This window comes from Cynoglossus semilaevis, chromosome Z (genome assembly GCF_000523025.1).
Source record: "Cynoglossus semilaevis isolate Cse_v1.0 chromosome Z, Cse_v1.0, whole genome shotgun sequence".
Lineage (NCBI taxonomy): Eukaryota > Metazoa > Chordata > Actinopteri > Pleuronectiformes > Cynoglossidae > Cynoglossus > Cynoglossus semilaevis.
Window position 1 is genome coordinate 13693645 of NC_024328.1, and position 26249 is coordinate 13719893.

At 42.8% G+C, this 26249-nt stretch overlaps 3 protein-coding genes across 7 annotated transcripts in view; all 3 read right to left on the minus strand.

The window, feature by feature from the left end:
- Positions 1-1143: 1143 nt before the first annotated feature.
- On the minus strand, positions 1144-7305 carry phf19 (PHD finger protein 19). The gene is made up of 14 exons (XM_025053486.1): positions 7131-7305; positions 5942-6146; positions 5397-5478; positions 5093-5203; positions 4640-4734; positions 4395-4543; positions 3836-3931; positions 3565-3754; positions 3162-3229; positions 2938-3084; positions 2791-2848; positions 2624-2709; positions 2448-2537; positions 1144-1986 (listed from the first exon to the last, which is right to left on the minus strand). The coding sequence occupies exons 2-14, from the start codon at positions 6143-6145 to the stop codon at positions 1641-1643; spliced, it is 1722 nt and encodes a 573-aa protein (XP_024909254.1). The 5' UTR covers position 6146; positions 7131-7305; the 3' UTR covers positions 1144-1640.
- A 3488-nt stretch (positions 7306-10793) lies between these two features.
- Positions 10794-21613, minus strand: LOC103397963 (bromodomain-containing protein 3-like). Of its 5 annotated transcripts, none has more exons than XM_025053260.1 (12): positions 21100-21613; positions 17449-17794; positions 17185-17296; positions 16937-17074; positions 16145-16295; positions 15853-16043; positions 14489-14878; positions 13380-13508; positions 13085-13267; positions 12628-12821; positions 12241-12539; positions 10794-11599 (listed from the first exon to the last, which is right to left on the minus strand). In XM_025053260.1, exons 2-12 carry the CDS (start codon positions 17535-17537, stop codon positions 11481-11483), a joined length of 1995 nt encoding a protein of 664 aa, XP_024909028.1. In that variant the 5' UTR covers positions 17538-17794; positions 21100-21613; the 3' UTR covers positions 10794-11480. The 5 variants fall into 5 exon arrangements, with proteins under 5 accessions (XP_024909028.1, XP_024909027.1, XP_016898690.1 ...); XM_025053259.1 differs by having other exon boundaries at positions 12628-12860; positions 15853-16040; positions 16151-16295; positions 21100-21609; XM_017043201.2 differs by having other exon boundaries at positions 12628-12860; positions 16151-16295; positions 21100-21609.
- Positions 21614-22337: 724 nt separating this feature from the next.
- LOC103397964 (nucleus accumbens-associated protein 2-like) overlaps positions 22338-26249 on the minus strand; it is a 7975-nt gene continuing 4063 nt past the window's right edge. The window contains exons 4-8 of the mRNA XM_008336419.3: positions 24962-25221; positions 24337-24513; positions 24123-24228; positions 23565-23662; positions 22338-23281 (exon numbers count right to left, since the gene is read on the minus strand). Coding sequence (XP_008334641.1) covers positions 22665-23281; positions 23565-23662; positions 24123-24228; positions 24337-24513; positions 24962-25221 — 1258 coding nt within the window. The 3' untranslated portion in view covers positions 22338-22664. The remainder of the gene's footprint in view (positions 23282-23564; positions 23663-24122; positions 24229-24336; positions 24514-24961; positions 25222-26249) is intronic.

Below are 26249 nucleotides of genomic sequence, written 5' to 3' on the forward strand. Positions count from 1 at the left end.
CCGTTAGTTTTTGTTACCTGGAGTTAAAGCTTTTTTCACAGCAGTAGGGATGTAACGGTCATTATCATTATCGATAAAAAACTGATACAAATGCATGAGAGTTCGCATCTGTTACAATAAAAAAAAGACTCGCACAGAGGCATAAAGAGTCAGCTGTACACACACTTATACAGTAGGTGGCAGTATGCACCTAAGAACCTAGTAGCTGTTTTACAGCATTGTTTCCCAAAGACTGGGTCGCGACCCTCAGGTGGGTCGCAAGAGATTTTTTTTTCTCTCCCAGACGGTCGTCTCGCATCATGTTTCCCAGGAATTAACAAATAATGTCTATTGACTTGGGTCGTGAAGGTTTGTGACCTTTAAAATATGGGTCCCCAGAGAAAAAAGTTTGGGAAACACTGTTTTACAGTTTTCCTGTAAAGAAAGGAACTCTTAACTTTTGTTTAAAAAATAAAAAATTGTGATTAAAATCGTAAATTGCGACTTGTGAGTTGAGTGCATCGTTACATCCCTACACAGCAGCTTTCTACACTAATGGAGGACGTCATACTTCTTGTAGATTCTACACAACAAAACTCCCGGCAAAGAAAGGAGCGGCCAAGAAATCTAGCCTATGTGAATGGAAGTAATGAGGTCTGACCTTTAGATACCACTTGGTATTGGACTGTACCTTTGACAGGATCCTGGTCAGCTTTGATTTCAGATCCTGCCGGACTCATCTTACATCATAATAGTTTTTCACTGTTGTGAAGGCTCCGAATCCACTTGCTGTGTTAAGTACTGTGTGTAGAAAGTGTAAATATTAATTTTAATTATCTTTTAATATTAGTTTATACTTAGATTTACCGATACGTCGTTCAACGTAACGGAAGCGTCAGTTTGAAGACTTGTCGTGGATCAAGCCAGACTTTCATGATTCATTTACTGTATGCTTATGCATAAGGTTAGTTAGGAAACGGTGGTCGGTGCTTTCCTCTCCGTGTACACCAAGTGGTGTCAAACATATGGCCCGCGGACCAAAAAACCAGCCCGCTAGTAGGTTTAATACTGTCCGCTTGATGAACGTTGAAGAAAAAAAAAAAAAATGCACTTCATGTTCGTGATGTTTTGACAAATATTTCATTCAATATATATATATATATATTTTTTACAATATACTGGTATTTAGTTGCATGTAAACAAAGGGGACAAACATCAACTTATTGGTTTATGTTTGATTGTACTGTTCTGGCTCTCTTGACATGTAATGGCCCCTGAACCAAAATAAGTTTGACACCCCTGGTGTACACCAGCTACTAGGCTTTACTGTAAAAGCCATCGCACGTAACGGATTTAAAAGGACCATAATAAGAATGTAGAACAGTTAAATAGCTGACAAAACATGACGAACAGTTCTCTTTAAAAAATTGTAAAAGAAGACCTTGGATCTTCGAACCCTGGTTAGAAATCTAACCCTTCATGAAATGAGTGACTTCAGAAATACGTGCTCAGTCAGGTGAGGCTGTCCTGTGTATACAGTACTACATTAGGTATTTGGTACGTAAGAACTTAACCAACCAGTTGTATGCGATTGGACTGAGTGGAGGGAGAGGAATCAAAGCATCACAGGAAATCCCAAACCTTGTTTCTCTGCCAATGACCTAATATGGTGTTGTCCCCTCCCATTCCAGCAGGTACTGGACTGTACCTTGAGGAGTGATACGCCGCGCTAACACCTGATACTTTTCGCCGTTGGTCAGTCTGCCAGCCACTCCGAAATACGAAGTGATGGAGGAATGGAGGTGGGAGGAGTCAGATTGGAGCTGGGAGGAGTCTGAAAGGAAGTGGGAGGAGTCTGTTGGCAGTTGAGCATGGTTTGTAGCTTCTTTATCCTCCAGGATTCCAGAAAGCTCCTCCCCTCCGAGTTCCTCCCCGGCTTCACTGTGATTGGCCCAATTGTTGAAGCTGTTGCTAGGTAACTTCCTCTTCCTGCTGCCCACCCTCTTCCTGGAGGATTCAGGGGTCAAAGGTCAGAGTTGTGTGATGTCAAAATGAATGTAAAAACCGAGGTCCCCAACCTTTTTTGTACCAAGGACCGGTCGGCCACTATCAGATATAGATTCTGAATGACCTTTGACCTGTTGTTTTGAAACATTGACAGATCATATTTGAATGAAAAAAGTAAAAGGGACATGACTGGATTCTTTTGGAATGAAGTAAACTAGTAAAACTGAAGTGCAATTTTTTTTCACTGTGTCCCACTGCGGCCCAGTACCAAATGACCTACGGACCGCCAACGATCCCTGGACCAGAGGTTGGGGAGCCCTGTTTTACCACATCTTGAAAAAAGTAACATCCAGGTTTGGTGATGGATGGATGCAGGACGACCGCTGAAATCTTTCAGTACCATAGCGGTTTGTTGATGCAATGACTAAAATACAGTGATAGCGATGGTGACTGAAAGTTACCTAAAGTGGTAGGAGGTGCTAGTTGTAGCAGAACCGGAAGTGGAGGCATCAGTGGAGTCCTGATCAATGCTGACTGTTCTACTGGAAGAACTGGAAAGAAAAAAAAAAACAACTTTGACATTGTCACATGCTAACGTGTTAGAATAGTGGCGTGATAATGGAATGGCGGCTCTCACCTCTTCAGGCTCTGCAGTTCATCGAGAGTAAAATCAAAGATGTTGGCCATGTGGTGGTTGGACGTCCAGCTGTAGGACAACTCGTTCTGCAACCAATGAAGGAAAGAATAAAAAACTCTTGGTCTCAAATTCAATATCAGGCTTCAATGAACAAAAAAAAGTTGTACATTTGGTATGGCGTCCTCCAAAAGCCACTTGGACTTCCTCTTCTTCCTTTCAGCCGAACTAATGACAGACAGACATGTGGAAGTCAGGGCTCATATGATGCAGAGACACTGGTCAAACCGTCCCGCTCCGACCATCACAACTCACACCTGTTTCGTGTCGCTCTTTTCTTGCTTCCCCTCCCTCCCTCGTTTGCAGAACGCTCAGGGAAGAGCTTGGAAGGAGGGTTGGGAGGAACTCTGGTCCTCAGTCGGAAGATGCACTTCCTCTTCTTTATCTCCTTTCCACACAGAAACCTGCAGGCGAGTGAAGGCAGGTTAGGACGTTTCTTGGTCCAACAGTTAGCGAGGTACTGCAGCTGTGTGGCGCTTACTTGCTCTTGTATTTGTTTAAAGCATCCAGAAGGTGCTGCCCCCTCTCTGGTGGGGGAGTGTTAGACAGCTACACAATGAAAATAAGAAAAAAACAGGGGTTTTTAAAATTTGAAGAAAAACAAACAAAAAAATTCTGAACCAAATTTATGGATGGTTCAGTAGAATCTTATTTAGTTGAACACAATCTGGGCTAAAGTTTTGTTTAATTTCTGGTCAGTTTAAATCTAGTACAGCCATGTTTCTGGTCCGCAACATATGAACCAGGCTCAATTTAGCACACAGGTCCCCAACCCCTGGTCCGGGGACCAGTGCCGGTCCGCAGTGGTACAGTGGGAAACAGGGAAAAAAAACACTCCACAGAGGTCAGAGGTCAGATTTTGGTCTGCTGTTGGTGCAACAAACCTTTCCGAGCTGCAGACAGTCCCAGTTCGCCGAGACAAAGGCGAGAATTTCATCCAGCTCAAAGTACTTCTTCTTGCTGCTGACGGACAAGTTGTAGAGAACCAGGTGAACCAGGTCGACCCACCTCAGGGACAGACGCCGGACGTACTCTGTTCCTTTATTGCACACCGAACAGATGAAGAGGTAAAACCTGCCGAGAAGGCGATACCGTGAGCAGAGCTGTTGAAAGAATACGGCGAGGAACGGAGAAAGTGCCTTTGAGCAAGAGTACCTGTCACCGAACATCATCGACTCCTGCAGACACTGGGTGCAGGCTTCATGGAACCACTGGTTACACCTAAAGCACTGCAGCATCTTCAGGTACCACCTACAGACACAGGATACAATAACAGACACCAGAGGAATCAGTGGAAGACAGAAGAAGATGCAGGCGAGAGAAGGTTTGAATCCTGTCACTGCTTTGGTTGAAAATAATATATTTTTTCTTATTTGACACGAGGGCTTGGCTTAAAAGCAGAGGTGTCAAACTGATCACAGTTCATGTCTTTCCCCATTGTTTTCATGCAAGAACTAAAAGTATATTATTATGTATTTATATTTAATGAAATATAGTATACCAAAAAATATAATGCATTTGTATTTTTTTTAATATATTTTCAAAATTCATCAAGTGGACCGGACTGAACACCCTAGTGGGCTGGTTTTGGCCCACGGGCCATATGTTTGACACACCTGATTTAAAGTGTATTGGGATTAACTTTAAGAAAACGCTATTCTCACTGTACCAACTGTTTGACCAAACCTTAAACTCTTGTGTTTTTCAAACTTACTCTCCGGGGCCGCCACAGTAACAATAACACTGCTGCTGATTGTTCCGATGCTGCGAGTCCCAGTCGAGGGAGTCCAGGTCATAAACAAGGACCTGCTTCATGGCGGAAAGTGCTTTGGCAATTGGACCTTTTTTAAGAGCGCCACCTTTCTGTAGAGAGAAGTATTATAATACACACATCAAGTATTTTACACCATGTTTTTGTTTATTCAGTGTTAGTTTTTTTTAAATTTTTTTTAAATTTACCCTGACAGCCAGAGCGAATACACAGCGTCTACAGAACCAGGGACTAGAAATGCTGTTTCCCTCCACACAAGGACTGTGACATTGTTGGTGGAACCCTGAAAGACAGACAGGGCTGTGAATGTCACCATCTCTCCTAAGCTCCACTTAAGGCTTCAATTCCACTGTGTTTCAAATTCATACAGACATAGGAAAAACAAAATTATGAATTTACACCATGGTTAGAAAAACTGCAAAACGGTAAAAAAAAAGAAAAAAAATACATGTACATACTTATACACACATATATACATATACACATATATATATACACACACATATATACATACACACATATATATACATACATACATACATACACACATACATAAGGCAGAATAAAATGGTCTGGTGAATGTACTGTTCAGAAACACGATTAGTTGTCATTACATTTCCTGTTCTGTTTGCTCCACTCACCGATACCACACTTCCCACAGATGAGAATATGGTTTTGGTTTGAAAGGCTGTCAGTAGTTGGTTCCACCCCCCGACACACGGAGCAGCGAGGCTCCTCCCCCGGCACTCCGGCTGTGATGTGACGGAGAAAAAAAAAAAAAAAAGTATTTACTTTGTGAATGTGAAAAGGACACAAAAAACCCAAAATTAGTTATTCTACAACTACAACTGCCTGTTTACCCTGAAACACAACTCTTACTTCTGACTGTCAGTCATAATAAAAAATGTTACGTCATGGTGTTATTTGGTCCAAAGACACGCTCACCATGTTGGATGTCCTTCCAGAGGACCCAGAACTTGGAGTTGTCCTCAAAGGTCACAAAGCAGCTCTGCCTGGGGGGGCTCACCTGACCACCAGCCACAGAAAAACAGAAGTAAATCACAGTATAAATCACAGCATAAATCACAGCACTGAGGTCTAACATTTATCATTGGCCATCATGACCCTGGTTCACTAAAAAAAAAAAAAAAAAGTCAAAATTAGTCATTGACCAATCAGGACTTTTTGACTACAAAAAAACAAAAAAAACAAAAAAAAAAACCTTGTTTTTTTCTGTCTACGACAATTGAAAATATAGAAAAAAAAATTACTCATCTACAGATACCTAGTACTGTTATCAAACTTATAAATATTTAGTTGAATTAGACTTTTTTTCTACACCATAAATATGAAGCTGAATAAAGAGGTTTAAAATAATTTTTATTTCATTGAACAATGTCATTAAATATTTTGTAGCATGTGGTTAATATTTTGACAACAATTGTCAAATGTACACGTTCCAAGGTCGTCGTGGTCTGGGCGTTTCTTACCCTCTGTATTTTGCCCAGGTAGTAGAGTCCATCCGACCAATGACACAGGACAAACTGCCCCACACTCAGACTGGACCCCTCCTCCATTTCCTCCTCCTCTTCCTCCTCCCCCTTCTCCTGGCCATTACCCCTGTGACCAGTCTCGTCTACTGGTGACAACTGAGGCTCCAGACCACAAAAGGCCTCAACAGCATCCTCGAACATCCTGCAGGGGGACGGACAGTTCAGATCATTTTTAAGGACAGATGTTATGACTTCGAAGACAGTCGGTTTTTGTAAAAAAAAGTAATCATATTTATTAATTTTTTTTTTTATTGGAAGAAATTTCACAGAAATCACAACATCGATACAGCAAAATAAAGTCTTCCAATTATCCCAACCCAAATCACACAATAGGAACAAACAAAAAATAAATTTATAAATAAATAAAATAACTTAATCAGACCAGAATAAATAAATATATATCAAATATTTTTAGGTTAAAAAGATTTAGGCCATAATAAAAGTGTATGAATTTCTTTTTTTATTTTAAACCTTAAAAAAATTAGCATTTGTAATAGTAATCAGAGCATACATGAAATAGTTTGTTAAACTGAATGGAAACCTGGTCCAAAAATAAACAACAGCCTTAAAATTTATATTTTAAAGAAACTGGGCTGAGGCAAAAACACTTGGCATTTCCAGGAATTCTACAGATAAATAATTCTCTTTGACTTAAATGGAAGATATGAAGAGAGAAAAAAGAAAAAGATTTTCATAATTTTTTAAATTAAAGTCTTGTGAGTGAATTCGTCTTTAGAACTTCTTGTTTTTTCCCTTCATTCTTCAGTCTTGTACCGAGTTTAACTGACGACTGAAGTGCGTGGAAGCGTACAGACAGGTAATCAGTTGGCACTGAGTCATCTCTGAACTGTCAGGGGATTTTGACAGACGTGGAGCATGCTCAGTGGGACCCCCAGTCACTACTAAAGACTCGTAGGAAAATAAAAAAGACCAGGAAAAACTTGTTTGAGTAGTAAAAACTCACTTTTGAACAGAAACAAACTCACATTCTCGCAGTTAGCAACGTTGATAACAGTATTCACAATGACGCCCACCTAACTAACAGGTCCGTCCACAGCATTTTACACCGACCATGACCAGAGACCCCGGGTTAAATTGAATTTTATACGATAAAGAACCGCCTTACCTCCACCGTCCGGTGCTCTAATCCACAGAAAGACTGGTGCTTTGTCCGACAAACACACAGTCAAGGAGACGGTCTGTGTCTCTGTGTCTTCGGCGTCTGTGTCTCTGCTGACGCTGAACTTCAAACTCCCTTCGCCGCCATTTTTAACTTTTCCCGCGAATCACAGGGGGAGTGTTTTTTAATCATTTACATGTGCCTCGTCATCATCATTCTTCTGACGTCAGCGCAACAACTCCGCCCCTTTCATAACTCCGTTACTTCGGGTAGACTTTAATGATGCTATTAAAAAGGACAAAATTAACGGCAAAAATAATATTACAATTATATTTTACAATTTACAAATTACAGGTTCATATTTATAATTAATTATTATAATTATTGTACTTATTTTGTAATTAATACAATTATAAGATTAAAATACACATTTTTATGTATTAAATATACATATATATTTGCCATAATGTCTCCAAAACTTCGAGGAGGCTTAAAAGTTTAGTACTCACTCCTACTACTACTTAAAGAAATATAATAGGCAAATATACTACAACCAACAATCATATTTTTATTTTGTACACAACAATATTACAGCAAACACTATAACATTAGTATAATAATTCTAACAAAAAAAAGGACTGTCCAACAAATGAGTCCCGTGACTAACATCCACAGCAGCAGTTGATAGTGTTTTTTAACTTCGCGATCCAGTGTTCTATTATTTTTCAGACACTACGCCTGTATACATTCTCGCCGCCAAAAAGTTCCTAGAACCGTCTTCCCTTCACAGAAATGTATATGAAGTCTTTGTACTTCTCTGGTCATGTCTACTAAACTGAGACAGACCTTAGAATCTCATTCATTTAGCTTAAACCGTGGACTCGTCTGCCTACAGTTCACAATACGGCCAGCAGATGGTGGCAGTGTTCCAGTGCCAGTGTCAACAGCATGGCAGCATGTACTGACCAATAACATCCAATTTATAAATATAATTAATAAAATATATACTAAAATATTCTATAAATAAAGTTATATGTAAAATGTATATTTTACACATATTTAATATTTGTAAGTGTTAATATTTAACATCTACAACAGGAGAAACTGCAGAGGATGGAACAACTGACATCACCAGTGTAACAACATTTAAAAACACACACACCGTCTCTGAAAGTGTGTCAATAAGAGTCGAGTCAGAGTCAGTTTATGTGTTTATTTATGAAAACAAAGGAACTCAGAAAATAAGGATCCCATATCAGTAATTACATCAAATGATTCACTTGTTGGATTTTGTTGCTTCGTCCTCTGTCTCTCTCTCTTCCTCTCCCTCCCTCCCGCTGTCTCTTTCTGCATCTCTATTGAGTGGAGTTTGATCTAAACCTTGAACAGCTACTATACAACTACTATACAGTGCTCAAACATATGGAAGAAAGAACGTACGGCCGGAGTGCATGCAAATACATGAAATCACTTTTTTCCTTTTTCTTATTAAAATACAAAAATTAACTAATAGCATCATCAAAGCTCGACCATCGACTAAAACACAGGAGGGTTACAGTGGCAGGGGGTGTCTGCCTGTCTGTCTGTTACACCAGGATGTTGTGTGTCTGTGACTTTTTAAAAACAAAAAAACATTTTTTCTTTAAATAAACCTTTTTTTTCTTTTTTCGACCATCTTGAAAACATACAAACAGTAATGACAGGGTTTGGCAACGTGGCAAGTCCAGGAAACAAAAACTGAAGCCAAAAATGATGAAACTCAAAATCAAATCACCTATGTCGCCCTCTGGTGGTTGGCTGCGGAAGTTCCTACGTAAGCGGATGAGATTTTAAAAAGTAACGTTTTTAAAATGTATATTTCCATTAAGACTCCAGGTGTGTGTGTGTGTGATGATGAGACACAGTTTAGCTTCACTTTAGCCTCCGCTGCTAACTCACCCCACTGTGGTTCTAACAATCAACATATGAATCAACATTATAAACGTCCTCTCACACGTCGACAGTGGACTCTTGCTGCAGGTGTAACGTGTCACATGACATCTCCTGTTCAATGCCAATTATAGACACACATCAATATAACCCAGACACAGTTCACCTCACTGTCCTGACAACTGTCTTGAGAATCACCTACGACCCTGTGACCTTTGACCCATCCAGATACAACCTAATACAACAGACGTTCTGTTATGACATCGGACACAAAGGTGGACCAATGAGTGTGGAGCTTAAAAGCAATAAAAGAAAAATCAGAGTCAGCTTAATGTCAAGATTTAAAATGTTGGTTAAAAAAAAGAGAACAGACTGCGATGGGTTCGCTGTTTGTTTGTTTTTGTTTTTTTTTTTGGCCTTTGATTTTAACTAAAACTAAAATGACATTTTCAGGTAAAACTCAGAGATTGTTCCAAACAGCTGGGTCAGTTTGAAGTCCTGTGTATCTGACACGGGGAGCTGTTTAAAAAATTATTTTTTTACAAAAGTTTGTAAGAGGACATGGGTGGGGGAGGGGGGCAACTTTTTCTCAGCACACAATCTGACAAAATTAAAAATAATAAGAAGAGGGGGGAAAAAAAGGAAGTGAAGAAAATGTAGTGTTTAAAAAAAAAAAGTCACACTGTTGTTGTTGTGAACCAGGATGTGGAGGAGGTCTGGACGCAGGCACCTGGACCACTGTGACAGCTGCAGGTTTGGGGGTTGTGACCAGCAATGGGCAATGGACTAGAGTTTTAATGTTGATCTTCATTTCTCTTTTCTTTTGCCAACAAGAAAAAACAAAAATATGTTAAAACATCTGAAACTTGCTGCAGAGAATGAACAAACAATCACAGTGACAAACGTGACCACAAGGTGGGGGTAGTGGTAGGCACTGTCATCACACAATGGTATCATAGTGACTCAGACACAAGGCCGGGGTTAACAGAGTTTGAATTCCCACCCGGATACTACTGCGAGTCATAAAAAATAAAAAAAAATAAAAAATGAATGTATGTAAATGTGTTTTGTCCTACGTCCTGTTGGGGGGAGGAGGAGGGTCGTGGTTGACGATGGGAGTGAAAATCCACCAACGTCAGTTGGAAGCTTCCACACTTTCATGCATCACTTGACCGTGTACAGACAGGAACAGGTTTCCCCGCTCGCTATTAGAGTTAACCCAGTTAACGTTGGGAGGAAATCTGACCTAGTGACATCACGGCTCCGACTAGTTCTCTGATAACAACCAAATGTGACCTCTGCTTTTAACCCATCGCCAAGCCATGGTGCAATGCTCAAGAGCACCTCAGTGCTGACACGGAGAGCTGGCGGACTCGAACCTCAAACCTTCTGGACCCACATCCGCTTCCTCAACCACCAAGCCACCACTGCCCTTACGTTAAATGCTACCTTAAAAAACGTGTGCGGGAAGTTCTCTACTGGCTCTGGTGACTGTCGGCCATAAAATCCACATGACAAAATAAACCTTCAACTTGTAGGCCGGTTTTCGACAGGAAGTAAAGGGGGACCGGAGGGAGAGCGGTCTCCGATGATGCTCTGCAGTTTTTTTTTTAATTTTGAATTTAAAAATAATAAGTTCACCTGTGGCTCCACCCCCTCACCCCCGTCTCCCCTCCCCCCTCCATGACGCTCTACAGATGCTTCTGGAATGTTTTTCTTTTTCTTTTTCTTTTTTTAAGGTTACAGTTGAGGATAGGGAGAGTGGGGAGGAGGAGGGATGGGGGGTCACAGCCGGCCGTCGGCGAAGACGAAGAAGAAGAAAGCCTTGAGTTTGGTGTGTGTTTGTGTGTGTGTTTTCTCTCTCTCTCACTCACTCTCTCTCTCTCTCAGTGTGAATTGTTCAGAGAAGATCAGTACAACTTCTGGACAGACAGACAGACAGACAGTCAGACGGACAGACAGGATGCTGGTCTCTGTCTCTCTCCCTCTCTCCCCCACTCACCTACTTCATCATCTTTATGTGAGAAGACGACGCTTTCTTCTTTTTCTCTTCGATCTCTCTGCTTTTTTTGTCTCCAGGATGAAAAACAAATGGAAAAAAAAAAAAAAAGAAAAAAAGACACTAGAAGCTAAAAATGAAAAAAAAAAAAAAAAGATCTGCCTATTTACATACAGTCTCCAAGTCTGGGCATGTGTGGGTTTTTATTTATGAATGTGTGTGAGTGTGTGTGTAGTAAGAAGTTCAACATGTACGTAAATATTTCTGAGTGTTTGTGTTAAGTTTACAAGGACCTCACTGTATTTGCATGTATTTTCTGTATATATTGAGTTTTGTGGATGAACATGAGTGTGTGTGTGTGTTCTGTTTCTGTGTTGTTGTTGTGTGTTTCGGGGGTGGTGGGGTGGGGTCTCAGGTGGGGTGGGGGCTCAGTCTGTATCGGAAGAAGAGGAAGATCCTGTTGAGGAGCTGTCGTCGGAGGAAGAAGAAGAACTGCCACTCAAACGGCTGGCTCCGCCCCCTGAGGCCCCGCCTCCTGCTGCTTTCTCTGCAAAAGGAGTACAGAGAGGGGGAGAAACATGGGTGAGAACTGGTCCTGCAGAGATCAACCAATCACTGCGTGTGTGTGTTTCTATACGTATTAATTCAGCGGTTCTCTAACTGTGGTACGGGTTCTCTAGTGGTACGCGGGAAAAATTCCTATTTTCACATTTATATTTTCAACTGAACCAATCTGAAACATGCACAATTAATACAACATTTAAACATATACATCTCTCCTGTGTGGTGGAAGCTAATAGCAAAGGCCTACGCTGCTATACGCTAATGCTGGTCATCATGGTGGTACTCAAGAGAGCTCCATGTTTTCTCGGGTGGTACAGAGTATACTAGAGAGCGCTAACGTACCACTGGTGGTACACGTACCACAGTTTGAGAACCACCACAGACGTAGCGGATCGATAATTGCTAGTATCATTCCTGACAAAACTAGAATTCCCCTGGTAGGAACGTAGCAGGAAGTGCAATATAAAAGCAGCTGCGCCATCGTTCTCCTGGTCCCCGTGATAAAATCTGTAAATTTTTTTATCTATCTAGCAGCTCCTTTCTATTCTATTCTATAATGGAGGGCATGATATGATTGATTTCAAACATCCCCGGAGGACCAACGTGGGACAGGTGGCGACTTACGCATTAGCTTCCTCTGTTTCTTCTGCAGACAGGACTTTACGTAGCGCTCCAGCTCTCGTAGGGTGGAAGGTTTGAGTGTTTCAAAGTCAATCTCTATCTCATCGGGGTTGGAGTCCCTCAGCGACGGCTCCCGGGACTGGATGATGTGGACCACGCGGCCGAGCTTCTCTCCCGGCAGTCGGTTTATGTCCAGACTTAGCTGGCGCTTCTCGTCGTACGTCATCGGCAGGGAAGATTCCTCTCCGTCGTCTCCGTTTGCCGAGCCGCCGCCTGACGTCTTGCTGCCTTTTTTGGGTTGCCTGGAGACACACGAGGAAGGTCCCAGAAAAAAACCTCTCAAATATCATCAAGAATCACGATCCCGTTAGCGAAATATCCAACACGTACCTGGTGGCTGTCACCGTGCTGTTGGCTTTCCTGGCTGGTGCTTTCTTCTGATTGGCTGGTTTGGGCTGTTGAGCGGCAGCTTTTGGTTTTTTCTCGTCCTCGGTCTTGCCCTTGTTCCCTTTGTCCTTCTCTTTCTCCTTCTTCTTCTCCTTGTCCTTCTTTTCCTTCTTCTTCTTTGGCTTGCTGACCGGAGCCTGAGACAAAACGGCCAGCTGCTCATGCACTGCCTTCAGCTGGTGGAACACACAAATTATTACGCCCTAAAACGCTTATCATCAAATGGACATTCCTCTGGCTCGTCGGCTATGGCCGTTCAAAGTCAGTGATGCGTTTGTCTAAATTAAATCCATTTGAGAAAATAATTACCGGTTAGCGGTAATAAATGATAAAAGACCGGATCTAAAAAAAAAAGGAAAAACCGCGGTGTTGTCGACATCGTCGTCGTGCAGGAACTCACCTGCTCCTGTAGCTCGGCCAACCGCGTGGCTCGCTCCTCCTCGGAGTCCGAGGATTCGTCTGAGGAGGAGTTGTTGCTGCTGTCGGAGGAGGCGGTGCTTTTACTGACTAGTGGCATGGTGGATGGTACCGATGCCTCCAGACCTTCATCTGGGATCTTAGCAAAACGCATCTCAAACACATCCTGAGACGATAGACAGGTAGTGAGGTAGAGGTAGAGAGAGAGAGAGAGAGAGGGATTAATACGATCTTCATTACGACCTCCGATTGACGGGTCTGGGTTTTCACATTTGTACCTGCAACTTGCGAGCCATGGCCACGACCTCGTGGTCCGGAGGGTTGTACTTGTAACAGTTGGAGAACATTAACCTGACATCGGTCGCAAAACTCTGAGGGTCATTGTATTCTCCTTTATCCATCTTTTTCTGTTGGAATCATTCCAAAAAAAGATTAGAAATCAGTCTGGGGTTTTTTATTCATCATCATTATTCATTCATCTAAAATCCACTCGCGATATGCTAAACCTTAAATCATGCTTGTCAAACTCGAGGCCCGGGGCACCAAATGCGGCCCGCCAAGCCATTCTGTGTGGCCGGCGAGAGCTTAAAAAGCATTTAGTAAAGTCCGGTACCAAGGTGCCGAGCATTGAAGGATCATTACATTTTCAAAATAAAACATCTCTCAGACTCTATTCTGTTAATATCGGAGTCTGAATGAAATGTTATTTTAAAACGTTGCCGGATTATCTTTAAATAAAGAAAGTGAATGGATATGATTGGTTTTTATTTCAATGAAGGAAATTAGTAAAAAATTAGGTACATTTTTTCCACTGTGTCCCAGTACCAAATGACCTATGGACTGGTACTGGACCGTGGACCGCGGGTTGGGCACCCCCTGATCTATAGTCTTTCAGTTACAACCGGCCCTTCAAGGGGAACTGTATTACTGATGTGGCCCCCGATGAAAATAAGTTTGACACCCCTGCCTTAAACGGTGCTAGCATGTTAGCTTCTGCATGTGATAATGAAAAGTCCCTCGACTTCCTGTAACAATGTTTACTCAACTGTCAACTATCATTTTTGTGAAAAACTAAAGTTTTCTGCCAAAAATGACAACGACAAAATTTACTGACGCATCGATCTAACTAATAAAAACATGACCAAAACATCCTTCCCTGAAAAAGATAGTGAAGAGATTTAATGTTCAGGAAAATATTTCCAAATAAGAAAATATAACGTATCGCATGACGACAAAATTAATTACATCAACTTTATTTTGAAATGGTTCGTTTTTCGCTTTTTTGTTGGCTAAATCCAGACTAAGTTTCAATTTAACTCGTGGCTTCGTCCATTTCTCACATAAAATCAACTGTGAACCTGTTGTGCGCGCGTGTGCGTTGTGTTACCCGGACGGTGCTGAGGTCCATGGGATGTTTGATGATGTCGTGGTAGTCGTGCAGCTCCAGCGCCTCGGCGTCCACCGGCTTGTAGAAGGGCCACGCGTAGGCCGCGTGCTTTTTCGAGAGCATCTCCTTGAGGATGGCGTCGCAGTGTTTCATTTGTTCGCCCAGCTTGCCGCCTTTTCTCACCGCGGCTGCGCCTCCCCCCACCTCGCCGCCCGCCACCGCCTCCACAGTCTCGCGTCGAGTCTTAGCAGGGCGAGCGGACGCCTCACGTCTGGATGAGCCCAGCTTGGCCGGTTTGGCGTCCTGCGCGGACGGAGAGTCGGCGCGGCTGGCGGAGATGGCCGACGTGGTGGGAGTGGTGGTGTCGGCTTTCCTCTTCACACCTTTCTTCTGTTGAAAAGACGGAGACAGACGGTGAGACTGGACCAAACTCACAAAAAGTATATTTAATGAAATATTATAATCCTCTAGTTTAAATGACCTCATAATTGACTAAAAAAAATCTCAGCCTGTTTAGTTGAACACAATGCTGATATACTGGCAGGAATTGAAAGAAGACACTCACAAAGATCTTCTTCAGCAGCTCTGATTTTTTTATTTTAGTTTTCATAGCCATCTGCTGCCACCTGGCAGAAGAGTATTTAACTGTTCTGCCTTTCGTGCTTTGACGAACAATGAAAAAAAATTTTTTTTTTTAGCCCAATTAAAGAAATTGGATCATTTTCCACGGCACAGCTAATGAGGTTGAGAATCACTTGTCGAGTGAATGATAAGATGTTAAGAAGTATGTAATACAGTGTTTGGATAAAAGTTGAAATACACCACTGTACACAACATGATACTCCTAGCTAGCTAGTTAGATAACTAGCTAGATTGAACTTTATGAATCCCTCGGGTGTTTCCGCCGGACAATTAAGGCCCCAGTGGCACAACAACAGGAATTACACCAGAAAAGATGCAATACAACACAAACAAGAATAGGTGTCGTCCATGATGGATTTCAGCCTTTAAACCTTCTATCACCCACCTCCCGACTGAGGTCCTGGGGACCGTCTAGGACTAGGAGTCATGGACACCGTTCCTGTTCCTCTCAGTACATGAACCAGCCCCAAAGTGTGTGTGTGTGTGTGTTGACCATTCCAGCTTGTTATTAAGGCGATCACCCAAGTATTTATAGTTCTCTACAAGTCCGGTGTTGCAAATATCACACACCCTGTTGCCTTATCTGTGTGGCTGTTCTACTGATAAAAGTTACTGTAAACACACTGGGTTAAAGTGTGTGCAACCGAAAGCAGATTTAAACGCTGGTCTCAGATCGAGTCTTTGTGCCTTTGAGCCAAAAACTTTTATTTCGACACATTTACCTTGAAGACAGGCTGTGCGGATGGCATCATGGTCGCTGGGGGCTGCGGAGCAGACACGGGGGGCGTGGCCTGAACGGGTGTGGGTGTGGGTGTGGGCGTGGGTGTGGTGGAAATGACGGGCGTCTGAGATGGGGAGGGAGATGGGTAGGAAGGAGGAGTGGAAGCAGTCGACTCCACCTGTTGGCTCACTGCTGACAAACAAAAAAGTTTTGTTTTTTTTAAAATCACATTTACATTGCTTCACTTTATCAAGAAAATAAAATGTAGGATTTGATGTGCGGTTGTACTGTACCGTCACCTGTAGGGGCCGCCGGCTGCTTGGTCTTGCTCTTTCCTTTGGGAGCTGGAGGCAACAGAGCAACCTCTTCCTGCGGCATCTGCGCTACTTTTTGCAGGAATATCTTTTCTAGGGCCTGAGCCATGAGCACGATGTCATCTGTCGGCTAAAAAATTAAAAGAAAGTCAGAAACTAGGGATGTAACGCCACAATCAGCTCACGATACAATTTGCGATTTTTTGTTTACGATACGTATTTATCACGATTTTTTTTAAACAATGCATTTGCTAAAACACTGCAAATTCTCATTTCATTTTTAGGCCCATGCTGCCACCTACTGTACTATCGTGTGTAGTGTCATAGTATGACCGGTGATTTTTGGAGACAATCCTTACGCCTCAATGAGTGATTTGTTTTTTTATTAGTCGTTTATTAGTATTAGTACATAAACAATGTATTTGCTAGAACGCTGCAAAATCCCATTTCATTTTTAGGCACATGCTGCCACCTACTGTACTAGAGTGTGTAGTGTCATGGTATGACCGGTGATTTTTGGAGACAATCCTTACATCTCAATGAGCAATTCATTTTTTATTAGTCGCTTTGAAAAAAAGCGTCTGCTAAATGTTGTAATGTAATATTGTAACCAATGAGAATCATCACACATTTGTATCGTTTTTTTTTTTTAAATCAATTCACAATGCATCCCTACCAGAGAGTAAAACAACATCCTTCCATCCTGGGTGCTGTGACAATGATTTTTTTCCCCCAGATCAAACGCAAACGCAGCATCTTTTGCCGACGTACCTTGTTGTAGATGTAACAGTTGGTGAACATGGTGTTAAAGTCCTGCATGGCCTCACTGGCGCTCCAATAGTAATTGTTCTCCAGACGCTTCTTGATGGTGCCCATGTCCATTGGGTTCTTGATCACCTTGTGGTAATCCTGAAAGATGCCAGTGACACGTACAGCTTAGCGATACGAAGAAGAAATAACTCAGAGTAAATAAGATCAGTGAAGTCAACCCATTGCCAACGGTCGGTGAAGTGACGTACCGCCAGGCAGAGCTTGATGGCATCGACCGGTTGGTAGAAAGGCCAGGCGAACTGATGTTTCCACAGAGTCTTCACCACCACATTCTGCATGTACTGCAGCTGGTTGGTTTTCCTAGAAGAAACACCACGCATCATAGTAACAATCCAGAATGTAAACAAAACAGATTTCCCTTTTTTATTTTTATTTTTTAAAAATGCTTAAAAAATTTAAATTTTTTTTTAAAAACAGCTGTCGCCAGAATGCAACGCTGACTGGTTACAAACCTGCCGGGCTTAGTGGGGTTGGTGACTTCAGGGGGGGGCGGATTGGTGAGGGGAGGGCTGGGGGGTGCAGCCTCGGGGGCGTCCGACATGGTGGACGACTGTGACACAGCAATGCACCTTGGGATGGCAGTGTCTGACCGGCAGATGAAAAATCAGCTCCCTCTGTGTACGGAGGGTATGAGAGAGTGTGTGTGTGTGTGTGTGTGTCTGTGTGTGTGTCTGTGTGTGTGTGTGTGTGTGGGGGGCACACAGTTGTGGGTTTGTGTGCGTGTTCAGTTCAGGCGTGGTTGGAGATGATGACTCAGCTCGATGTTTTTCTCAAGGAGACAAACTCCCATCGCACGACCTAAGATACAGAAACGAGAGCATTTAACTGTGATACTCCGTCAGTCTCGATACAGTAAGACTGGAAACACTATCAACACACCTGATATTTCAACTCCAAACATGAGTGGTGGAAACAATGTTGGTGACACAGCAAAAAAAAAGTAAAAAACCAAATGCTAAACTAACAGAAGAAATCATTTATCAATTAAAAGGTACATGGTTATTCTACACACACAGATAAACAAAATCTAACTCAAACTTGACTTTGAGTTTGAACTGACAAACTTTGGGGATCAACTGAGTCTCCTCGGCGATGGCAGGTCATCCCTGCACCACACCATCACCTCACCTCTGCCTTTCCTGTCATTTTCTGCTACCTGAGATTTTTACCAGTACCACAATACACACAAATTCAGATAGAGCGAGCTAGAGAAAAAGAGAGTGTGAACTATCATGGTAACTGTTGACGATACACTAATGGTAACAGGTACCATGATAGTTCGAGTCTGATAAATTTTGAAGCGGTGGCGGCAGTAATTACACAATTTAGGTACAAGGTGGAAAATCTGTAATCCATGTTAATGCTGACAACCGTAACACATGCCGAATTGTCAGCTTATGTATAAACTAAGGCTCGATCTGATGTTTGGGATCTGTATCGGTCCGATAGCGGCCACAATTTCAGACTCGAACATAGAAAAAGTAACAGCAACCCATAGTGCTTTTTCTGGAGAAGAAGAAAAAATCATGGCAGCTACTCCAAGTTGTAGTATCAGAATCAGACACGCAAAAGTTGTATCGACCCATCCGTGATATAAACCTCATTAACAACTTGATGAACTATGATATACGTGTTTCTTAAAAAAAAATTAATGGCTGCAAGGTGTCCATAAAAAGAGACAGGGTTACTGCTGGTTAGCGTTAGCCTTTACTTTTAATACCCTTTAAAATATTTCGGGGGAATTGATTTGGGAAATTTGAGGAAACATTTTGCCTAGTTTTTCTGCAAGTTGTTTCTTTACTGTTTGTATGTTCAGTTTGATAATAGTATTTGAATCAAAAACTCTGCAACTCTTGCTATTTTATGATGTATGGTTTCCTAGTTTCGCTTGATAAAACTCGGAACCTATATCCAGCACAACGGTTGAAACACACTGCTCAGTGACAAATACAGTGACAGCGGACTACTGACGACTGACTTCCTGCTTGATTGGTCAACTTTACAGAATACGTCATAGTCTGATGGTCACAGACTACCATCAACAAAACCAGAAAAAAAAAACAGATAGCACTATGCACTGGTTAATACTAGTACAAACAGCTACATCTGTGCAGCTGTACCTGAACCATATTTGTTGGCCACCTGGATCTAATTTCCATGCTATCTGTAATATCTGAAGTATTTAAATGTCTCACTGTAAAAATTTAAACGTACACGTGGGCATACTGAGGCAGGACAGCGCCCCCGGCCCTCCCAAAATGATTAGGATTCCACCTAGACCGAGCTCCTTAATGCCATAAAATCTGTTCTAGTGACCGGTTGGACGCAGCTGTTCATAACAGTCAGGATGACAGATATAGTGCTGTGGAAATCTTGAACAACACCCACATTTTCCTGAATAAGTTTCATGATTGTATATGATGACTTGTTTGATTTAAAGTTGTTTAGGCAAACTTTATATCCATATATTTAAACTCTACTTAATTATTCTTCGGCCTTGTAACAACGAGACTGCACTAGCATGTTTTCCACCAACAGAGCTGAATCACAAAAATAGCCAAATTTCTCCAAAAAAACAAAAAACAAAATACACTCTTGTGTAAGAACCTTTTGTTTTTTTTACAAAGTAAAACAACTTAAACAAAACGTAAACAAGAAAAACATCGTTTGACACAACACCAAACAGTACATCAATCAATCGCAGAAAAAGATGTGAAAATCTAAACTCCGAACACGGGAGGACTGAGAAAGGTATGAGCAAATAAAGTTTCAATGGCCTTGCACCACAGCTTCAAAAACTTTTTTAACTAATAACCAGTCATTACCAAGGAATGTGTCACAAGGCAGGGATGGCTGTGGACTTATTTTGGTTTTTCAGACATTTACTTAGAGTCAATAATACACCAAGTATCGTGCATAGAGCAATTCGATATTTTCAGCGATATTAATTTATTTATAAATTGCTAACACAATATTTAATACAAAATGACATTTTGACATTTGACCTTTGATTACAATGATACTGACTGAGAATTCAGAGAGAGTACATTTCTATGAATCCCGGACCGGTAAAAAAAACTTTATCAAACACTCCTTGCAAATATACATTTTTAAATGCAGTCAACTTATTTAAATGTACAAATTGTTTTGTTTTGTTTTCGTTTTTTTACACCATGCTCTTCTCTTATCTCGCTTGCTAATGTAATTAACATATAAAAAGGTAGAGCAACAGAGTGTGTCGTAAACTCACACCTGAACACACATCTGTTTCTGCTACTGTTGTCGTTCAGCAACAGCAACAACTGCCCAAAAATCTCTTAAACTGAACACAACCGTACACAACTGGTGGGACAACGGGCACCGAGTCACAAAATAAAGCAGTTTCCAGAGTGTTTCCAGAGTGCCAATTACTCCACAGACAGCGCCACAAATGACCACGGACTGGCCGGTCAAATGCGGCGTCCTGCGGGGATCAACAGATGTCGGGGTCCGCCGACTGCTCGCTAGGGCTAACGTGAAGCTAATAGCTAACATACAAACGGCCGCTCCATCTCAAAACTCCAAGCATCCAGTCAACAGCATCATCTTTGTCACCACAACCACAAAAACGCATAAACAGACACACGCCGAGCAGCTATTAAGCGATCGTTTACACCCACAGAACACCTACAGCTGCATCAGCGGCTCCGCGTCCGCTCCTCTACGAAGCTGCCCATTTATCTCGCTTTAAAAAGATGGCGGGCAAGCCGATGCAAAATATGAGCTCGGTCGCTATACAGACGAGCTAGGCTACTTACCGAAGACGAAAAAGAGTTTTAATTTGGGTTCAGTCGGTGCGTGGTTACCGAGGCGTATGAATGTGCAAACAATATGAGCCTGGCGTGTTTGTGAAACGCTAATAGAGCGAATTAGTCGATGTTAAAATGCAATCTTTGCAGATGTTGCCGCGATGTTCGGCTAGCTAACGAGCCGTTAGCATGTTAGCTGAGCTTTGTCTGAAAGCGCCGAGTGGCTCCGACACACCAACACGTCCTGGACCCACTGGGCCAGCCTGCACACTTTTACCCACCAATCCCCCGCTACCACTCAGACAGTATATTTACTTTGTTTTCGGGTCCTCCAAGGCGTACGATGGCGGGATCCGGGCAGCTCAGCGAATCCTTTTTTTTTTTTTATTTAGCCGAGTAGCATAATAGATGAGTTATCAGCTGTCTGTCATGTGCGCATGCGCTATGCTGCGCGACATCATTCATGTTGTTGTCTTCTGATAGGCCCAGTGGGTAGCAGGGAAGCTATTATTGGTTGCGGGTTGATTGAATTGTTATGATTTGTTGCTGGTGGTTAAAAAAATCTTATGATTGGCCACTGACGTACTGTGGCTACAGCAATAGGCCAAGGCGACGACTGTGCTTTTCTGATTTGCTTGTGCGTGTAAAAAGCGCTAGAGTGGCGCCGGGCCTCAAACTTCGTTTCCCAGCATGCAAAGTGGCAGCAAGACGCACGGGCCGATTAACCGGAGTTGCATGTAACTATAACTGTGAAGCTCTTTAAACCTATATTTTATCAGAGGAGAAAACCGCCACGTTCTAAAAGAGAAGCTAGGATTGGATGGTTTCAACTGACGTTTTCATGACTTCTTCAATATAATGTGCTTCCAATTCTCTACATTATAACCTCACTCAGTAACCCTAGATAACCGAGTTAAAGGGATATTAGCAACAGATAAAACCACGGGTTTTCTAACAGCCCATCCAACAAGTAGCCCTATTTATTAGCGCTGTAATACACTAATAAGGGACCTCTTTATATATATATATATATATTTATATATATATATATATGTATATATATATATGTATATATATATGTATATATATATATATATATGTATATATATATATATGTATATGTATATATATATATATATATTCAAAATAGAAAATCAAATACTTCAGCATAGACTGCTAAGCTATACTTTAATGGATGTAATGTCTGATGCAGACATGTTTTTGTTTTACCAAAAAATGATCTCCTTAAATGTTATAATTTACGTTGTTGAGTTGCGTGGTCCTCTAAGCGACTAGTGATCATATTTCACATTTCCTGTTTGAGGTCTTTGTTGTTTTCTTTTTTCCTGTTTTCCTGCACAACGATTCGAAAGGCCTCTAAGCAGGGAAAAAAAAAAAAAACTTTTTTTTTTCTTTACGGCGTATCCGTGACATCACCGGACACAGGTGTCTGTGCCTGACAACGGTGAGACTCAGAAGAGTCACTTACAAAAAACAGAAACTGCAGCAACAAGGGATATTATGATTTACCAAGAAGCTTTATTATCATAAGCTGAATATAATAATAATCATCATCATCATTGTCATCATCATCAGTCCTGTTGCTATGGGCTTGTGTGCTGGACTGCAGGAGGCTGGTAACATGCAGCAGAGCCGAGCAAACAGCCAGGTAGAAGGACAGGACGCACATACAGGTAGAGGGGCCGAGAGACAGCGGTAAGTCAGACAGACGGTAGGGTGAGAGGTAGACAGGTATTGAGGTAGGGGAACAGAGACGGGAGAGGACGGACACACAGACAGATAAGAAGACAAACAGATGGGGCGGGGGCCAGGTAGCTATTGTATTATTTACATACAGGTAGGCAGATGCGTAAGAAAGCTTATTGGCTGTCTTCCAGAGGCTCCGCTCCTCTCTCCTCCGTCTCCACAGACCCTCTGTGGGAAGGGGCGGGTTCTGCTGGTTGGGGGGATGGGTGCGAGGAGGACGAGGAAGAAGACGATGAGGAAGAGGAGGACAGGGAGAGGGGGATTTGCGAAGTTGGCTCAGTCTGTGGTTTTCCTCCACCGCCTGACTCTCTTCCCAGCGACCCCTCCTCCGCCTGTCCGCCACCTGCCCCTCCACCGCGTGACCCGGCAAACTGCAGGTGAGGCAGGAGAACAGCCGGCACCTCCTTCTCCCTGTCCCTCTCCCCAGCCGCCTCCCTGTCGTGTCTCTCGGCGTACAGCGGCGCCTCCAGGCCGAGGTAGGAGGCGCTGAGCTGCCGCAGGTCCAACTCGAAGGGGCTGCCACCGGCCTGCGCCGCCAGGTCTGTCGCCTGACCTCCACCTCCTCGCTTAGCTTTGCGGGCGTGCGAGGAGGCCGGAATGCTGTCAGGGAGGAGAGACTGGATTTTTGGGAGCCAGCGTTTCCGGACCCTACGAGCGTTGGTGCACATATCTGCGGCGATCACGTTCATCTCGCTCTCCTTAAAGTTAGGAGCAAAGTTCTGACAGTACACTGGAGAGGGGGGAGAGGAGGAGGAGGAGAGGAGGAGTAAGAACAGTTCCAGAACATGGAAAGTTAGTGTTTTTTGCATGTGAAGTAGATGTGGATAAATAAATACGCGGGAGGTGGAGGGAAAACGCGAAAGCTAAAAAAAAAGAAAAAGAGAAGATGGAAAGAGGGGGAAGGACGAGAACGAGGAAAGAGATATGCAGATGGAAATTGAAGGGGAGGAAAAAAAACATCTTAGCGTTTTCAAAATATAGATATAGATTATGTGTGTGTGTCTTTGTCTTACGTTTCACTGTGTTCAACACTCGGTTGTCCAGGGGCTTTCGGCTTGGATCATTGGTGGACGAGCGAATCCCAGTCCCACAGCTATTGGCCAAAGTGTTTCTATGGATACCATAAGAAACCAATCAACACTTATGCCCAGCTTTAGATCAGCTCGCTCTACCACTCCCTCTCTCTCTCTCTCTCTCTCTCTCTCTCTCTCTGTCTGAGACAATGTGACACAGCAGTTATGTAAAGCAACCGCTGCCTACTTTCTGAAGCTTCTGGAATATTTAGCACAACAATATTTAGTCACATGACGTCTGACGGCATCACATGACCCTGATGTCAGAGCGCTGAACCTCAGCTGAGCTCAGTTCATCTACTGTTAAATCACACCCACCAAACGCTTTTTTTTTCTTTATAACTATCATTTATTAATAATTTGACTCACAAAAGACAGTTGCGCAACATCAAGGTACAAGCAAGGAAGGTAGAAGCCGGCACCTCCTACTCCCAGGGATCCCCAGGGGTTGGGGATCCCTGCACTACACTACACACCAAGGGAGATAACGCGGCTCACCTGTCAAAGAAAGTTGCCAGCAGCCTCCTGAGGAGCACCTTGTGTTTGACCCCGGCACACAGGTGACAGTTCATCAACTGACCGCGGGTCATGAACACACCTGAACCTGTAGAAGTGATTTAACAGGACCTCAGGAAAAACGCAAAACCGATTTACCGACAGGTTCTGTCATAACTCCATCACATCGAAAAAACTTTAGAGAAGTCAAGTGTACCTGCCACCAGCTCCACCTTCTCGCCCGGATCACCCTCGGTGTAAAGCGATGGATGGCAGCGATACCCGATCTGACTGATCAGACTGGCAGGTAGCGCCATGTTGTCTCGACCAACCAGCACGCAGGGGCGCCGCTCGTTGGCCAAAGGTAGAGGCAGCATTTCAAGCTTCTCTTGAACTGGAGCGAGGAGAGAGAAAAGAAGAACTGACATTGAACGCCGCGTGAGACAAACGTCAGTCTCCTTCAACTTCGCAGCCTTTTCCTGTACATAACTTAAAACCAATTACCCACAATCCTCAAGAGGTCGATTCAAAACCTCGGACTCTTCCACGCTACAGAAAGAAGATTAATCCACGCTCAGGTTTTTAAGAGGGGGTCAAACTCAGGCTCGGGGGCCAAATCTGGCCCGCAGTGTTATCATATTTTGGCCCGCGAGATCATATCAAATGTGTACTAGAGTTAGCATATAGCTCCTATATACTGGCAGGATATGTAGTGTTAGCGGTGTATGCACTATGCTATAGCACATACTTTTTTTGTTGTTGTTGGACTGTGAAAAAAAAAAAACTTTACGTTTGGCGCGAGACCTAGTCCCAGTTTACGACTCCTACGTTCTCCAACTTACTGTAGGGGTTCGCCGGATGTCCGTAAAGATGTTGGTAGAGTCCGGGGTGGACCGTGTTTCCATAATAATCATCTTCCAGCTCTTCCTCGGTCGGAGGTTGAGAGGGAGGAGAATCTGTAGGGAGACTGGAGCCGTCCGGACTGGATCGCCCCCCGCCTGCAAGCAGGTAGGACTGCAGCCCCGGAACCAGCGCTCCACTGGCCCCCAAATAACACAAAGCACTGTTCCTGGAAGTCTGCAGGTCCGCTGCAATGTCCACTCTGAGGACAAAAGGAAAAGGAGGAGGACACGGGTGACTGAAGGCGTCTTCCACCACATTTTCTGACTCAACATCCATCCTCTCATCAGACATCATCGACTTCCTGTTTTGACTGCTTAGCTGTCATTTTAACCTAGCTGTGCTGCTGTGACCTCTGTATGACCTGTCCATACCAGAATCTCCCGTCTCTTTCATGTACAGTTTTTTCTTCACCAGAGGTCCTCAAACTTTTTTAGTACAAATTTTTTTGGGACAAATTTTCCTAATAAAACATCTTTTAGACTTTCTTCTGTCAGTATCAGAGTCTGAATGACCTTTGACCTGTTGTTTTTGAAACATTGACAGATTATCTTTGAATGAAAACAGTAAAGGAATATGACTGGATTTTTTTTTTTGGAATGAAGTAAATTACTGAAAACTGAAGTACATTTTTTCCCCACTGTGTCCGGTACCAAATGACTAACGGACCGGCACCGGTCCCCACACCGAGGGTTGGGAACCCCTGCTCTACAGGACATACTCATCCTGCGTGTACTTTCTTTCCTTCTTGTACAGTACCTCACCTTGTGTTCCTTCCTCATCCTAAAATAAGTGCTGACCACCAACTATTTTTGCATCCAAAATCCATAATCCTCATGACAGTCAGTAAGGAATACTGACTGGCCTCCACCCAGCGCTTCATCATCAGCTCTGTTTCCACCATCGACATGTCCACTGAAGTCAACAGCTATCACCATTACCCACCATTCCTCTCTCTCCTCTAAATGACATTCCACATTTACTTGTGTTGTTTACACGTCGACATTAAAAAAAAACAAAACATAAATTCAAACTTCCAGTCTTGACCTTCGTGGCCTCTCTTGACCTTTTCCTTCACATCCTGCCACTGCAATCAATACTCTATTACTTGAAACAAAAATATCCAGAAAAGTATTTGTAATGAAATACTATGATACTATGAAGCCTCGGAGTAGTCACGACTTTCACAGTCAGTGTGACACCTGGTCCTGTCTAGTTGGACACAATGCA